Raw genomic sequence first — 16,248 nt, forward strand, 5'->3', positions numbered from 1 at the left:
GAGCCCCAGGTCAAAAGATAACACATGTGATAAGACAAATATATTGGTACCCAACTCTGACCCTCTCTACACCCTATCTCCTTCAACCACTTTATGATGCCCACTATTCATTTCATCACCCTCCATATTGACATCCAAATCCTGCTTCTGCTTCTCGAGCCTTCCCATGAACCACGCAACCACATAAACCCCATACAGAACCTTTCCCACCTCCGCCTCTTGCGCAGGTTTATGTTCTTGACCATCATGCTCTTCACTCTTCTCCGCCGTTTTCCCAATCCAAACATTCCCCAAAAAGCACGACGCCACAATCGCCGCAGCCATGAACGGCATGATGGAGATCAGCGACCACATCACCGCCTTCGCAGCCGCATGCTGAACTTCCTCCTTGACCGCCGGTGGAAGACTGTTCAAGAGGTCCAGGCTATGTGCTCCGGTGGCAGGTAGCGCGATGCCGCTTCCAGAGTTGTCGATCCCAGCTAGAAAAGTGGTGAGTTTGTTCGAGAAGACGGATCCCATCATAGCGATGCCGACGGTCTCGCCCAACGGCAGCATAAAAGAAAGCAGCGACTGCATACTGGGAACGCGTGTCGACCAAATCCCCGCAGCATGCAGCACAACGGGCATAAAGCGTAAGCCCGTCCCTGCACCCGATACTGCCAGGAAGACCTTCACCATCGTGACATGCCTGATAGAAACCGCGTACGTAAGCAGCGCCAACCCTACAGCCTCAACAACCGAACCGATGAGCAAGGGAATGAAGGTCTGTCGTAGCCACGAATTACACAGTCTAGCTGCGATGTAGACACCGACACCCAGCCCAGGGGTGTAGTACAGGAGTTGCACTCCGGCCTGACTAGACGAGTAGCCTTCTGCGAACTGCCAGTAGTACGATATGAAGTAGAAAGCGCAAACCATGGAGATGCCCGCGGAGAAGTTTATGGCCATGAGGAGCGCTGTGTCTTTCTTGCGGAAAAGCGTGGAGGGTATCATGGGGATCTGACGAGGGAAAAGTCTAGCAACGGCGCGGCCAGGACCGAGGAGGTATTCGTAGGTGAAGAAGAAGATACACAATACAACTCCAACAACGAGGGGAGCGATGACGGGCGCTGAATCCCAGGAATATTGTGTGCCGCCCCATTGGATCGCGAGGATTATGCAGCCGACGCCGAAGATGAACATGACGAGGCCGGGCCAGTCGATGATTGCGAGCCCGGAGATGTAGCCTAGACGCCGGGATTGACCTGGTGAGACAGAGGCGCGGCCGTGGAATAGCTCTTTGCGCATGACGAAGAAGATGATGAGTATCGAGAGGACTGCGACGCCGATGGGGAGGACGAATATGTAGCGCCAACTTGCGTCTGCGAGGTAGCCGCCGATGACGGGGCCGACGGCATAACTGGTAACATCATCAGCATAAGTGTTTCGATTGGAAAATGCAAAGGGACTTACCTGCACCCACTAATCAACGAGAGAATCGACGTACTCCTCGAAGTCTCCGCCAGCGTCGCCCCATCAGACACTATAATCCGGCTCAGGCTCATGATACCCGCAGCGCCCAAGCCCTGCAAAGCACGCCCCGCAAGTAGCATGCTCCAGGACTGAGCCGTGGCACAAATGATACTGCCGATAGTGATCCAGAACATCTGGAATTGGAGTGCGAAGTGGCGGCCGTAGATATCGGCTAGTTGGCCTGACGCGGGTATGAAGGTGGTGAATGTGAGCGTGTAGGCGGCTACTATCCAGTTGAAACTACCGGAGAGTTGATCTGGGGGGTTGCGTTAGTACCTGGGTATAGACACGGGGTCGTATGGCATGAGCGGATCGACATACCGAAATGAGTTGATATAAGTGGAATAGCAGGAGCAACGATAGTAACATCCATAGCAGCCAGGAAATTAGGCAACACGAGTCCTAGCATCAATTTCCACTGTCGGATGTTTCTTTGGCGCGCTTCTGCTTTCTGTCGTGCTGTTTCTTCTGGGGTGAGGAAGTTGATATGGCTTCCTGTTGAGTCTTGCGATGGTCCATGGTTATGTTGGGTTGAGAGATCTTGAAGTTCTTGCCCTGGAGCTGGTTCGGGTACTAGATGGGAGTTATCTGTAGTTGGCATGTGCTTTTGCGCTTCGCGTTCTCGTAGCTTTCGTCGGACGAGTTTGAAGAGGTATATCGCCATATTTGATAATTAAAAAAGAAGGCGAAAAGAAGATTGAAGCAAAAACAGAGACAGATGAGCTGCTTACCTCCATCGTCGCAGCAGTCAACGCCTTATATCCCACTCTACAATTGCGGTTGCGCGATGCTCGCCCAAATAGGGAATCGCAGAGTCGTGGAGCCTGTGTGGCTTTGCACCGAATCTCAGGCACCCAACGGCCACAGCAACAATCTAGGCCGATTTTGGTCACAGTATGGGTCTCTACACATGAATCGTACGAGATTTGTGCTGCGCATTGAGGCCATGGCGAGGAAATCTGACTATACCTAGTTGGGTCTCCTTCGCGGACCAATCACAGCTCCCACTCTGCTATCGCTATCCTCTTCGGCTAACAGTGGCGCAGCCATGGAGTTGCGATTGGTACATAACACAGCGATATCACCGCCTGTCAGACGAGGCCTCCCGTAGGATGGCAGTGATAAATTTCTCGCTGATGGGGCTGATAGGGATCGGATAAGGGTTAAGCCTTCCTAAGCTTTGTCAAGCTTTTGTTGGCAGCATGCCGCACATGCTCCCGGTGAATGCTGCTTGTAGCCTAGAATCTTCGTGTCCATGAGCAAGTCATCTGATTGAGGCTGTGCGTATTACGTCTGGAGAACTGTCGAAATCGTCGTAGACTCCTTAAGCGCTTCACACGCCCATCAAGTGGTGCTTCATGATGAACCACGCTATGACCAGAGGAAAAGTACAGGTTTTTAGTATACCGTACATGTTTGTGGCGCTTTCGTGGATGGATGTAGATTGAGTGTTGCATGTTCCCCTTGGAACACGTGGGATGGGCCTGTGTCTGGACCCTTAAGCTGTCCCGTTGCGTATCTCGCTAGTTCTTTCCGCTGTGCATTGGCCGAGAATCTTGGGAAATACATGATCTTCAGTGGTCTCGAGGGCGAGAGCTCTGTTGCGAAGAAGGGCACACGCCCTTGACCTAGACTCCGGCGTTGTCTGCGTTCCTTGAGTCTCGCTCACACCTCTGAGTTGAATTTCCGGGACCCCGTGGGAGTAGCTGCAGTGTCGAGGGTTTCTGGATGCATCTACGGGCCAATCAAGTCTCTGAGCGGGCGGCAGAGATAGTCAAGGGCGACACGAGTGGTGGTGTCCTCAGCATAACCTTAGTGGTAGCGACGCATGGTTTCTAGAAGCTGGAGGCGGGCTGGTAGCTGAGGTGTTGGCGCCCTTTAAGAGAACTTCTGTCCTTTTAACGAAGATTTGAGATGAGAGTCGAAATGGATGGAGTTTTAATATATGCAAGTGGTCGCGAAGTTGTAAGGCTGATGTTCGCAACGGATTCCACGGGCCAGGCCACCATCATCCACGCTTGGCCATGACGCAACCACAATCACGTTCGGAAGCGTCCATCTCGAGCCACACCTCCGTGCCGCTCTACCAACACCTCCCAGCATGCAACCCTCTATAGCGGTCCCCGCCGTTGCTGCGCTAGTCTACCGAGCATACTCTCGCAAATCACTGACCCCAGTCGGTATTGTGGTAGCCTTCGCGACAGCAGTCGTGCATGTGTCGCACCCATGGAGTGTATTCTTCGTGCTTCTTGCCGTCTTCTTCCTGGCTGGTAGTACTGTGACGAAGGTACGTTTGATGACAGAATGCGATAGACGAATACTAACACAAGACAGGTCAAACACGACATCAAAGCAAAACTGACACAGTCCGCGACGGGCGCATCTGGTGGTGAAGGCGAGCGCAATCATGTTCAGGTCATCGCGAACTCCGGCGTCGCCTCGGTGTTACTCTTGCTGCACCTGTGGCAGTTAAGGAAAGAAGGGAGATACAACGACCAGGGTCTATGTTGGCACAAAGGGAGTGATGCGCTGGTCATAGGCGTTGTAGCGTAAGCGAGTGTACTTCATGTCATAGCATGTGATTGCTAACATACTCTAGCAACTACGCCGCAGTCGCCGCCGACACCTTCTCCTCCGAGCTCGGTATCCTTTCGAAATTAAAGCCACGTCTCATAACAGCTCCATGGCGTGTCGTCCCGCCAGGCACAAATGGAGGAGTGACTGCGACTGGACTTGGTGCAGGCCTACTGGGGGCGTTCATACTCTCAGCTACATCTACGCTGTTCCTGCCTTTCTGCAAAGACTGGAATCTGTCCGAGAAGATCACCTATACACTTGCTCTGACAGCTGCTGGCTTTAGCGGAACACTACTCGACTCGCTTCTGGGTGCTCTGGCTCAAGCGAGCGTTGTCGACGTCCACTCTGGAAAGGTCGTAGAGGGCGAAGGAGGTAGGAGAGTTCTCGTGAAAAGCAGCCATCCTCTTCATCTTTCCAAGACAGGTCAAGTGCGCAGTAAAGTCAGCAGTCGTGCGGAAGGCAAGGAAGGCATTGCAAAGACGAGCGGAGCGGACACTGCGGCGTCGATCAAGGCATCGGAGACAATGATGAGAGCTGGGGGAAGCGGCAATGCAGTCGTGGATGCACAGCATGAGAGTCGGAAGATCGAAGTCGGGAGCGATCTGCTGGACAACAATGCTGTCAACATTCTCATGGCAGCTATGGTCAGTGTAGGGGCCATGGTCGTCGCTTGTGTGGTCTGGGATCTGCCGTTGAGCAGCATAGTCGGGATATAGTTGTCCGCAACTGAAGGTGTTTACGCAGCCATGATTCATGTTAGACACTTCTCTTGAACGTTTGTGAAGTTGTGAGGTCGGGATTTGGAGCATATGGTTGTGCCAAGACCGCGCTAGTCGGGCGCGTCACCTCCGTAGCCTGGAGCTCCATCGATAGCATCAGTTCGACATCCCGCCTTCGAACATCACCAACACCTCAGCCAACTAAACCGTGTGTTCGAGGTTGAACTCTTGCAACAATCAAATCAATACTACCTCGCAAGTCTCAGCGCCACATTCAAACAAGATGGTATGCTATTGGCATCCCAGCGCTCATGTACACAGTGCCCTGGTCTAACACTTATCCAGTCTCTCCGCATCGTCCCCCACAAGGCGCACTCCACGCAGACCGCTCTGGAGACTTCAGCCCCTTCAGCCCCCGGTGTCCACGATACCCTGCGCTCTCGCCTCGGCCAAACCACCACAGCATCCAGCGCCGCCTCATCGTCGACAGCACCCGTCGCTCTCCAGTCCGCCCACCCCCTCGAGGCCCGTCTCACCCAATGGCGAGACACCCAAGACCGCCTGAAGATGGAGATGCTGAGGCGACAGTTTGGCATCGCAGAGCCAGTGCGTAGGGGTATGGAGCTCAAGATCGCCGAGGCAGGCGAGTGGAGGCCGGCAACTCTAGGTGGAAGTAGCAACGTCCACCGGGACATCCTGCAGGGACGGGACACGGAGATTGGCTGGGAGGATGTCTTCACTGGCAACGAGCTGCGTGAGGTGCCAGACTTCCACACGGAGATTGAGCACAAGATGAAGATGAACTGGTAGAGCGTTTATGGTGCTTGGGCAGAACACATGGAGGGCATACTAAATGCATTGGTAGCGACACTTCATCCGCCCAAGCCATACTACGGACCGTTTACGATATGGACAACCGGCGTTGGCATAGAACCAGGACACGAATGAAATAATGATACGTTCACCAGCATGGCTTGACTAACCTGCATGTCTTTTCTCTTGGTGGACACTGGAACCGAATATAACCGGCATAATTGGCGAATCAATGTGGACTTCGATCACCAGTTTGGGTGTAAGGTCGGCAAACGGCATGATGGTTATCGACCCTTGGTACGAAGAAGTTGGTCTTTTATGGCTGATCACCCTCAATAGCTACTTCGTCCGAGAGCTATTCATTGTGTCCTTGCTGAAGAGAACTGTTCCAGCAGCTGTGCACGCCTCGAGGTTGCATTCTGGCTTTGCGTGTGACTGGTTGATCCTTCGTCATAATGATCTGATATTCGACAGACCTAGCATTCTGGCAACTGACTAGGGATGGTGAAAACGTCAGGACGCATATTCTTTGCTTATGACATGCTGAACAAGACAGTCTACTGTCGTTCCCAGGGTGTCTCGGAACGAGCCCCGGGTCCACTCGGACTGGTGTGCATGTGGCGTAAAGCAGATGCATGAACAGCTCAGCTGACCAATAATGGCTATGGACATGCAATGCAGGGGCAGACGCTTGGGGAGGCAGAACCTGGCGCGTCGCGGGCCTAGCAGTGTAGGCAGTGACAGGAGAAGCACAAGTCGGCTGGCGAAGAGTTTGCTGGTTCACGTCTATCGGTACCAGCAAACATTGGGCGGGTGGCATAAGCCCAGGTATTGAGGCGGTGTTCTCGGCTCAGTAGTGGCTCTGGGTGGAGACGGCGGGTCGCTCTTGCCGCGTTTGCGGATTGCGGAGAAGGGCATAACAAGGCGGCGACGGCGACTTCCCAATCGCGCACGGTCGCCCGACCTTCTCTCTCACGCCCACAGGCCCGATACATCTCAACACCAAACTATTTTTCGCTGCCGCGCCCTCTGCACCGACGACGCCTGCCCGGAAGAATCCCCCCGCCGTGCCATCGTCGTCCCCTCGCTTGGCCCGTCCAATCGCTCCCCTTTCGCATCGCCGCCGCCCGTCGCGAGTGCAGTCGGCCGACCACCATGGCGTCTACAGCGGACCAAGCCCCCACGGCACCGCAAACCACTCCACAACAGCCCGCCGCAGGGTCGCGACCGCAGAGCAGCAGCGAAGGCCTGTCGTCCAGCCCCGTCGAGATGCGAACTCTCCAGGCGTCGGGCGCCGTCCCAGCTCCCGCCAGCACGAGCACGCACGTCGCAGAGACCCCCGTTCCAGCCGCGATAGCAGCTTCCACACCACACGTGACCGAAATCAGCGCCTCTGAGGACGCGCCCGTCGTTGCTGCCCCGTCTGCGAAACCCGCACCGCCTGCTGCGTTAAATCGCGCAGAGACCGAGGCGATTGGGCCGTCGACCGATACACCAGCCGCGAACCCAGACAACACCAATGGCCCCGTGCTGGTGATAATGCTGCTCCTCACCAGCGGCTCGAGACACCCCTACAAGATTGAGGAGAAGTACCTCAAGAAGCGCAACGTCAATGTCGAGAACATGGACCCCTACAACATCAGCGTATACACGCTCAAGGAGCTGATATGGCGGGACTGGCGAGAAGGTACGCATGCGCATCTCTTCTCTACGTGGCGCAAGACCTGGGAGAAGCTTGGCTCGACAGTGGGGTGGCTATGTTGACGTCTTCCGTCTTGATCTGCATGGCGCCCAAAGAGCATCCCTTTGCAGCCTTCCTCGTGCAAACCGCTAACTCGTCATTACAGAATGGGAGACCCGGCCCACATCGCCAGGCTCAATACGACTGATACACTTTGGTCGCATGCTCGACGACAAATCCCCACTCAAGGGTAAGCACCTCCATCTCATCGCATCATGTCAACGTTCTTGGCACGGCTCGTCCAATCGCTCGGCACATGCCGATCATTGGTTAATGCAGCCACGACGCGCAGCCCGCATCGATAGACACTCCAGACTCCAAGGCCAGCCACTGACATCGGACAGACTGCCGGTTCCAGACAGACTCGCCTAACGTGGTGCACATGACAGTCAAGCCACAGGAAATGGTGGACGACGAGGAAAACGCCAAGACAGGCAAAACTGGCAGCCGAAGAGACAACGACGAGGAACCTACAGCTGGCTGTCGCTGCATCATTTTATAGGCATGTGATCAGTCGACGACACTCTGGGTCCGCAAAAGTATATAAAACATATCGCGCGCAACGGTGGACCAAGTCTTTGGCCCGTCGCTTTTCTCATCGTACCCTTCGAGGGTGTTTCTGGTTATCATAATTGGCCGTTGCAGGCGGCTTTGGGTCGCGGCGTTTTGTGAAGCGAAGTTGGGTACTTTCCTCACTCAACACAGTCTAGTTTCTGCTTCCTTGCGAGCATATGGGTTCGCAGTAGTTTGGTCGAACTTGGAGTGGATTTTTCTTTATCTTTTGTATAAGTACGTACATTTTCTGCCGAGGGAGTATCGCTGGGTCAGGGGAACATGGAAATAGACCGTATTGAATCTTGTGACAATCCTTTCTCATTTAAAGTAATTGGAGTAGACGAAAGTGATAAGCAATAATTGTCACGATGCGAGACGCTAGTTGGGCGATGGTATCGTGTCAGGGTGTTCGCAGCTGCCAGGTGGACCCTGATCCCGAGGTTGTGTTCGATGCCGTCATCAACGCTTGAGCTAAGCTCTGATGTCTCTTCATCACACCACGCACCAATTCCTACGACCACACACCATCACGACCCAATCCCACACATACCAACATGGTGCTCCAGGACGTCGACAACACAGCCCCGGAAGGCTTCACCGATAACCCGTACCCCTCCTCGAACGACCCATATGCTTCCGCGTCGCCGCCCTCCTCAGGCGCTCGCTTCGACGCGAGCGTCCTGCCCCAGCCGTTGCCGATCATAGGCACCTTCATGGGCTTCTCCGACCGCGCCGTCCGCTTCAAGACCGAAACTACCCTTAAATTCGCCGAGCGCAAAGTCGGCCGCCAATTGAACCCAGAAGAAGCGCAGGCGCTCGCATTCCACATATATCAGCTTGAGCAGACAAAGAGCTATTTCGCCGCCACGGGTGCAGCTGCAGGAACGTACCAATGGTGGAGGACTATGGATAAGATGAAGTATCCCTTCTACCAGCCAAAGGTGGAGGACATTGACCGGAACAAGTTTGGTCCGATCAAGGGCAACATGGCGATGTTTGCACGACACACATGGCGATTCAGTTTGTACGTTTTGGTGGCAGGACAGATGGGCAACATCATCGGTCAACTACTAGCGCAACCTTTGGCTGCGGTGAATACCTCGAATGATCCGAAACTGGAGCAGTTTGGGCAGGAGTTGAAGGCTTCATCACACGCTGAAGGGCAACGGACCGCACAACAAGGACGTGAGATTGAGGATAGGCGACGACAGTTCCAGGAGCAGGTCAGGAACAAGGCAGGAGGTGGCCCGTCACCACAGGCTAGCTGGGGCAAGCAGTCTCAACAGAATGCTGATGGAGGCGACGACATGAGCCCGACCGCTGGAAACGAATCGTGGGGTACCAGAACCGCGGGATCAGACACATGGGAGACGTTCTCAAACGACACATCACAACCAGCTCCACAACGCCAGCAAGCACCGCCCTCATCCCTTCCATTCGATGACGACGCTTCCCCCACTGGAGGCCTCTTCCAGGACGAAGTCAACAACCCACAACAACCCCAATCCCAATCTCAAGCAAGACCTGGCGAGTCGTCATGGGATCGCCTCAGGCGCACCGGCGGAGGAGCAGCAGCGCCACTTCAAAGGCCACAGCAGCAGCCATCGCGGAGAGCGGAGCCGGAGCGCAGGGAGCAAAGGGAGGGGTCCACGCTCGGAGACTCGTATACATTTGTTGCAGGCGATGAGGAGAGGGCTAGGGAGAGACAGCGCGCTCAGCAAGAGTTTGATGCCCGGCTAGAGCAGGAGCGTCAGGGACGTGATTTCAGTGATGAGGGAGGCAAGAAGTGGTAAAGACAGTGATTCGAAAATCTACCAATGAAGAAAGATTGATTTGTCGTATGCATGTGCGTTTCCCCGATTCATCTGATTCACGGACTCCTGACTTCGCACAGTGTGGTCACATGCGCGCTTTCACTTCCTCGTCTGCGGAGTGGAAACTCTTAGGCTTCTCTTGCTAGCTCCCATATAATCGCCCACTCACCGCGTTCACTTTTTTGAGTATCACTTAAATAACCTGCTCTCTCACTTCTCAACCTTTCCACAATCACCCAGCTACCAGCCGCCGACAATGAACGACGACGACTACGAAGTGAACGATAACTTTTGGAGTGATTTCTGGCCGAACGATTGCAGCCCCGAGGCCTTACAGCTAGCTTTGACCATGAAGGAGTCTGGCATCGCCATCCGCCCAACACAGTATGGCTTCGAGGTCAACCAGGAACCAGGCCGTCCACATCCCATCATAGGCGACTCCCCGAAATGCTGTCCAGATTCTAAGCACTGGACCATGGACGACGGTGACTGGGTCTGCGTTGGGTGTGGTGCGGTGTACGCGCAGAACTTTTTTCACGCACCCGCGCAACCATCTCTGGCTCCACTCCTTCCTCCTACTGACCTGGTGGTCAATGGAAATCTCGTTCTGCCGCCCATGTCTTGCTGCCTGAAGCCTGACCCTCGTGAGGAGGATGGAGATGAGCGGACTCTGTGCGACCGCTGTGGCCAGGAATACTTCGATTATAAATACGATGAAGACTTTCAGAAAGCGATCGAAGCAGGCTCGGGATTTGGTACTGGTGGGCCGACGTCTGGTGAGTCAGGGCAATCGAATGGTCGGCAAGCGGAGACTTACTGGAGGAACCAAGGTAAGAGGACCCCGTTAATTTTCTGGTGAGGATTAACAGCTAACTTGTGCAGCCGATTCATACATGTACGCTCTTCGTGACGCAGCAAATCTGAACCACGCTCCTCTTTCGTCGGGATCGATTACTGGCTCGAGTGACTTCCAGGCATCCACCGCCTTGACACGTCGTCGTCGTCTACTGCACTCATCGCGTTCTGAAGCCGACCTCCGAGCACTGAGGGACGAGGACGACAGCAATCTTGCGTTTTCTCTCTCTGGACCTTCCTTCAACCCTATCCTCCCGCTAGCTCCACCAGTCAATGATCCCACGCCAGGACCTTCAAAGCCCAAGGCAAGACGCGCGATAAAACCACCTCCTATTACCTCCAACGTTCCGGTGCGACCCCGTCTGCCTAGATATCGCACGCCCACTCACTGCCTCACTTGCATGGCAGAAAAGGGTATCCGCAACATGGACTGCAAACTCTGTCACCAGTGTCACTCCGAACGTCATACCACCGGCAGGTGCAAGATGTTGAAGCCCAAGTTCCACAAGTTCATGGAGCTTTCTGTGGAGCTACGTCAGCGCATTTATGCGCTCGCACTCGATACAGACCGGCCCATCAGGCCTCATCTGTGCGACTATACCGACGATCAGGTCGTCCAGTTCCACGACGACAATGCAGAGCATCACTTCGCTACCAGCGATCTCCTCGGTATCACCCGCGTCAGCAAGCAGGTCCGCGAGGAGTCACTTCCCATGTTCTATTCTACGAACACCTTCTCCATCGGTTATGATACCTCGACTTATTTCGACCGTCTCGCGTACCTGGGCCGCTTCCACATGGTCCGCCACGTCCGGTTCCAAATCGATAACCGCAAGGAGTCCATGTCTCCCAGCATCCTGCGCCGCATGAACCAGTACATCAAGGAAGCAGACGTCTACGAGAAGCAGCTGACCGGCCCCGTTGGCCAGCATATCTCATCGCTGAAGAAGCATCCCCAGTACCTCTACGGCGGCTGCCCCGAACTCAACACGCTCATCACACTCATGAAACTCACCTCCCGCCTCGACAACCAGACCAAAAACCAGTACGAAGGAAAAGGCAAAGGCAAAGCCGCCGACCTCAACACCGCCCCACCCTTCCACTCCAAACTCGTCGTCCCCGTCTCCTCCGTCCCAAACTTCATCGCCTACTCCGCCTACAAATGGTTCCCAACCGTCATGTACGGCCTCGGCATCCAATTGCACTACGTCGACAACACGCCTTTTGCCTTTGTCGATGGCGGCACCGTCAGCATTACGTGGGAACAGCGGCTGCAGAAGAAGGACTTTGGCGATATCCCTGATTACGTTGATCCGGTTGATAGTAGCGGGCAGACGGCGGCGTATAAGATGGCGCTTAAGCTGGATCCGGGGTTGGAGGGGAGGCAGAGGCCCAAGGCGTGGGCGTATCTGAGGGAAACTTGTACGGGTGGGAATTCCCAGTGGTTTGATTTGCCGACTGAGGGGGGTGGGGTTGGGTATTAGGTCGTGGATGGGGTGGTGGTGATGATATGGATAGATAAAATATGAGAGAAATCAATGCTATGGCATGAAATCACAGCACTCCATGAAGAGTGTTTCTAGAGAGACAAAGTTGGTTGTGGGGAGCAGTCCCATGTACTAAGACACGTGAGGCTAGAGCACCTGCAGGCTGACTGTAAACAGGCAGGTACGTCCCACTAATCACACCCGACTTCTCACATCACATTTCACCATTGCCATTCCCCCTAGTAATTTTGTATACACTGATTATGTCACTCTGCATTACTTGTAGCTCCATACCCTTCCGCGCGCTCGCCCGCGGCGACCATCCTCCAGGGTGGAAGAAGAAATCTTGGACCGACGACAATGGCATGCCCTGGGGCCACGACAGCGAAACTTGGATATGCGATAGACGCCAAACCAATTTACCATTACTGAGAGAAAGCGCTATCGACTGCATAATATGCAGCATGCTCATACGGGATGTGGAAACACGACCGATTTACCAACGAGTCGCACAAGAAGTGGACATGGAGGCCACTCCAGCATGGCTTCATCTATCCGAATCTGAAACATACGGCACAAAGCTGGATCTCTATCTAGACAAGGGCATAAATGAAGCTACTGCTGTGGAGTTTCGAAATAGATTTGGTATGTTTGGATAGGATCTTGTTGCTGACCCATTGCGAGGACGCTAATCCAAGACAAGATACCCCATCTCCGAACTTATTCAAGCCAGTAAAATTAGAAGACTCGCTTGACCCGACGCCAGTGAAGCAATTTAGGGCTTGGTTTGATAAATGCAACGCCCGGCATGAGAGATGTTCTGCGATCCAGCAAGATTCGCTGTTGCCTACAAGAGTGCTGGATCTCGATGACATGCCCAGTTCCGACGCTCTAGCCGAAAACATGAAGCAGTGGCCAGAACTGTTTTCTCAATCCAAATGTAAGCTAGTCGAAACGACCGCTGGTCAGAAAGGGAAGTACGCAACGCTGAGCTATTGTTGGGGAAATGGGTTGCCGTTCATGACTACCACAGAGACGCTTTCAATGCGAAAGAGCAGCATCGGCTTCCAAGATCTTCCTAAGACCCTTCAAGATGCTGCTATGGTGGTACGGTTTCTTGGTCTACGGTACGTATGGATCGACTGCTTGGCAATTGGTATGAACCGACTCCTCTGTATACAGTACATATGCTAATGCTTATACTCTCGCTCTCAGTACAAGATGACACAGCAGACTGGGAAAAAGAATCGGCTGTCATGGCCGACATCTACTCAGGATCATACATCAATATTGCTGCATCCAACGCTTCACATTGCGGAGCAGGCTTCCTAGGACCACGGAAGATGCCAATGACTGAACGTATTGAAATCCACGATAGCGAAGGTGATCTAGAAGTATATCTCGTCGCTCAACAGACCCGCAACTACGTAGGCTCCATCCCCCGAGACGCCGTCGTCTCCTTGCTAACAAAACCCAGGCACTACCAAGCGATCCCCTCGAAACACGAGCCTGGGTCCTCCAAGAACAACTCCTACCATCCCGCTCCCTCCATTTTGGCAGCGCCAACATGTTCTGGCGCTGTCCCGACGGTATCTCGCACGAAGAGCAAAGGCGAGGCTGGACGCACCTCTACACCCTCGACGCCGTAGTCTACAGCATCAACCTCCCCATCGGTGCCGCCATTGGCCAAGACGCATGGTTCCAACTCGTCCGCGACTACACCGCCCGCGGGATAACATACCCCAAAGACAAATTCCCCGCCATCTCAGGCGTCATGACCGTCTTGCAGCGCATGACTGGCGACGTCTGCGCTGCGGGACTGTGGAAGCGGAATTTCGCCAAGTGGCTCCTGTGGGTACCTAGGCATGATGTTGCGCCTTTTAAACGGTCTGACGTTTGGACCGCGCCGTCTTGGTCGTTCATGTCTGGGGAAGGACCTGTGGATTACGGATTAGGTGATCTTACTACAGGTATGAATACTTCGCTGCAAGGCTTCTGTGCGTTTCTTGAAGGATGCAGGGTCGTGCCTAAAGGACTTAATCCGCTTGGTGAGTTGAAAGATGGGTGGGCGAGGATCAGTGGGCCGGTGACGGATGTCACTGCTATCGGGAAAGATGTAGCGACAGGGAAGAGTCCGTATCGGTCGTGTAAGGTGCAGATGCGCGATCAAAGCTACCATGATGCGCGCGTTCTTTTCGATGTCGAGGCATATGAGGCTTGTGAGGTTCTGATCGTTGCGCCGGCTTTGGGTGTGGCAATCATTAGTACGGATAAAGAGCGGGGCGAGTATGTGAGGGTTGGACTGGTGGTGATTAAGAGGGTAAAATCCGAGGTGAAGAAAGATGTAAGTACAAATACGGTCAAAAGTGACGATGATGAGATCGCTAACATCATGGTAGCAGTCGAAAGAGTGGTACCCTGAAGCGGAGGACTATTCCGAGCCACGGTCGATTGTTCTCCGATGAGGTGGCGGACTTGCATGCCAAATACGAGGCGTGTGTGGATCATGTTGAATGTCGGCGTAGAACACGAGCCGCCAGTTAAGTAAAGGTTGAACCAATACTCATGACATGCATCGAGTATGAGCGAGTCTGACTTGGGGGACTCGCGTAGCCTCAGGTTTTCGACCATGGTTCGCTACCGCACATATCCATAGTCCAAACGACCAGGAAAGTGGGCGAACTATTTGAGTAATACAGAAGCAAAGCTGCTCATATATAAAGCGTGCCCTCAGACATTAGAAGTTACATATTGACTTACAACATTTCGACCCCAAAGCAAAAGATCTAAAAGTTTCCCACAAGCACAACATAAAAAGGCTATACCCAAAGATGCCTTCCGAGAACGAACGACCAACCGATGAGATGACTGTCCCTCAAGCCCAATTTACCGCCAAGTCATATCATAAGCAGCTTTATGAACACCACAGGAGAGCGGCGACTGCCCCAGCTACAACAGGTCAGCCTACCAGATCTGAGCCAGCTCCGTACTATCAGCAGAGTTACATACGCCATCGGTCTGGATGCGTATGTACCCTTCCTTCCTCACCAACACAAGAGTACAAACGCTTTGAGGGTGAATACGAGACGGCAGAACAATTCGCTCAGGATTGGAACCCAGCAAAATTCCCCAAAGCAAAAGAATGGACAAACGACGATTTCCGCTCAGCGATACAGCACTGGACTTTTGATCGCAATAAGAAGAACACACCTGAAGCTATTGATGAAGCAGAAGCAGCCCTTTACGACCTCAACAGCGGTTCTTGGGCTGGTACGCAAGAGTGGGTTAGAGAACAACACGTTTGCGAGACAGTATATGTATGTCTCTTGAAAGTGTTGAGACGATATGGGTACTGGAGACATTCCATCACCCTTCGGTCCAAGTCTTGGGACGGCCAAAAGATAACGATATATCGCACGCAGGGGGCGGAGGACCTTCCCCTATGGCTTCAGTGTCATGGATTTGAGATTGAAGATGATGAGATTGTGGCTGATGAGGATGGGGAGGACGTAAAGAAGCTAGACGCTATGGTAGGGGAATGGCTTTCAACCTTGGAAGGAGAGGAAGTAGATATCTTGGAGAGATGAACAAGATGGAATGAAGGGGGCAGGATGAGATGTTGTTTGTATGGGAGTTAGAAACTGGCGGTATATTGCCGCGCGATGCAAGATGCAGTATGATAGTGATTAAGAGGATCAAACGACGTGAGACCCCCTCATTAGGAGAGGTAACAATACGTTCCATGCTACAAAAACAATTGAGTAGAAGTATACACCATCTTCTATACTACCTACTTGATCAAATATACCACTATGTATGCAGCAACCGCATGATGCAACACAAGCTCCAGAACTGCCCATTGCTCTAACCTTCTTGTTCGTGGACGATGGGCGCGTTCATACACTCTCGACAACATTCCTGTGCGGCAACCGCAGAGCATGTTATCAACAACGGGTCTAGAGAGATCCTCAAGATCATAAAACTGCAGAGTATTGGATTGAATGATCGTAAGACATGTCTGACTGTTCGACTTAGAAAGAAACTGCAGATGATATGGTAGCAAACCCCTGGGGTTCCCTGTAGCGGATGCCCGGAAATAAGCTACCCGGTAGAATGCGGGGAAGTCGACGGTCCCTGAGTCGCGTCTCTGCGACAACAACAACCTCGGTGCACCT

At 53.4% G+C, this 16,248-nt stretch overlaps 7 protein-coding genes across 7 annotated transcripts; 6 read left to right on the top strand and 1 right to left on the bottom strand.

Annotated features, from left to right (window-relative positions):
• Positions 1 to 66: 66 nt before the first annotated feature.
• J4E79_005112 (uncharacterized protein) lies at positions 67 to 2,176 on the bottom strand (the record flags this gene model as incomplete). Its single annotated transcript, XM_049353990.1, has 3 exons — positions 67 to 1,399; positions 1,453 to 1,768; positions 1,834 to 2,176. 3 exons carry the CDS (start codon positions 2,174 to 2,176, stop codon positions 67 to 69), a joined length of 1,992 nt encoding a protein of 663 aa, XP_049211610.1.
• Positions 2,177 to 3,613: 1,437 nt separating this feature from the next.
• J4E79_005113 (uncharacterized protein) lies at positions 3,614 to 5,618 on the top strand (the record flags this gene model as incomplete). The annotated part of the gene is made up of 4 exons (XM_049353991.1): positions 3,614 to 3,799; positions 3,847 to 4,061; positions 4,112 to 4,733; positions 5,154 to 5,618. The coding sequence occupies 4 exons, from the start codon at positions 3,614 to 3,616 to the stop codon at positions 5,616 to 5,618; spliced, it is 1,488 nt and encodes a 495-aa protein (XP_049211611.1).
• Positions 5,619 to 6,776: 1,158 nt separating this feature from the next.
• J4E79_005114 (uncharacterized protein) lies at positions 6,777 to 7,864 on the top strand (the record flags this gene model as incomplete). Its single annotated transcript, XM_049353992.1, has 3 exons — positions 6,777 to 7,308; positions 7,469 to 7,552; positions 7,707 to 7,864. The coding sequence occupies 3 exons, from the start codon at positions 6,777 to 6,779 to the stop codon at positions 7,862 to 7,864; spliced, it is 774 nt and encodes a 257-aa protein (XP_049211612.1).
• Positions 7,865 to 8,471: 607 nt separating this feature from the next.
• J4E79_005115 (uncharacterized protein) lies at positions 8,472 to 9,710 on the top strand (the record flags this gene model as incomplete). The annotated part of the gene is made up of 1 exon (XM_049353993.1): positions 8,472 to 9,710. The coding sequence occupies one exon, from the start codon at positions 8,472 to 8,474 to the stop codon at positions 9,708 to 9,710; it is 1,239 nt and encodes a 412-aa protein (XP_049211613.1).
• Positions 9,711 to 9,987: 277 nt separating this feature from the next.
• Positions 9,988 to 12,070, top strand: J4E79_005116 (uncharacterized protein; the record flags this gene model as incomplete). Its single annotated transcript, XM_049353994.1, has 2 exons — positions 9,988 to 10,561; positions 10,614 to 12,070. The coding sequence occupies 2 exons, from the start codon at positions 9,988 to 9,990 to the stop codon at positions 12,068 to 12,070; spliced, it is 2,031 nt and encodes a 676-aa protein (XP_049211614.1).
• Positions 12,071 to 12,946: 876 nt separating this feature from the next.
• J4E79_005117 (uncharacterized protein) lies at positions 12,947 to 14,538 on the top strand (the record flags this gene model as incomplete). Its single annotated transcript, XM_049353995.1, has 4 exons — positions 12,947 to 13,247; positions 13,289 to 13,500; positions 13,551 to 14,417; positions 14,473 to 14,538. 4 exons carry the CDS (start codon positions 12,947 to 12,949, stop codon positions 14,536 to 14,538), a joined length of 1,446 nt encoding a protein of 481 aa, XP_049211615.1.
• A 366-nt stretch (positions 14,539 to 14,904) lies between these two features.
• On the top strand, positions 14,905 to 15,660 carry J4E79_005118 (uncharacterized protein; the record flags this gene model as incomplete). The annotated part of the gene is made up of 2 exons (XM_049353996.1): positions 14,905 to 15,390; positions 15,496 to 15,660. The coding sequence occupies 2 exons, from the start codon at positions 14,905 to 14,907 to the stop codon at positions 15,658 to 15,660; spliced, it is 651 nt and encodes a 216-aa protein (XP_049211616.1).
• Between the last annotated feature and the right edge of the window lie 588 nt (positions 15,661 to 16,248).

The sequence above is a fragment of the Alternaria viburni genome (genome assembly GCF_023758015.1).
Source record: "Alternaria viburni strain BMP 2772 chromosome Unknown scaffold_9, whole genome shotgun sequence".
Lineage (NCBI taxonomy): Eukaryota > Fungi > Ascomycota > Dothideomycetes > Pleosporales > Pleosporaceae > Alternaria > Alternaria viburni.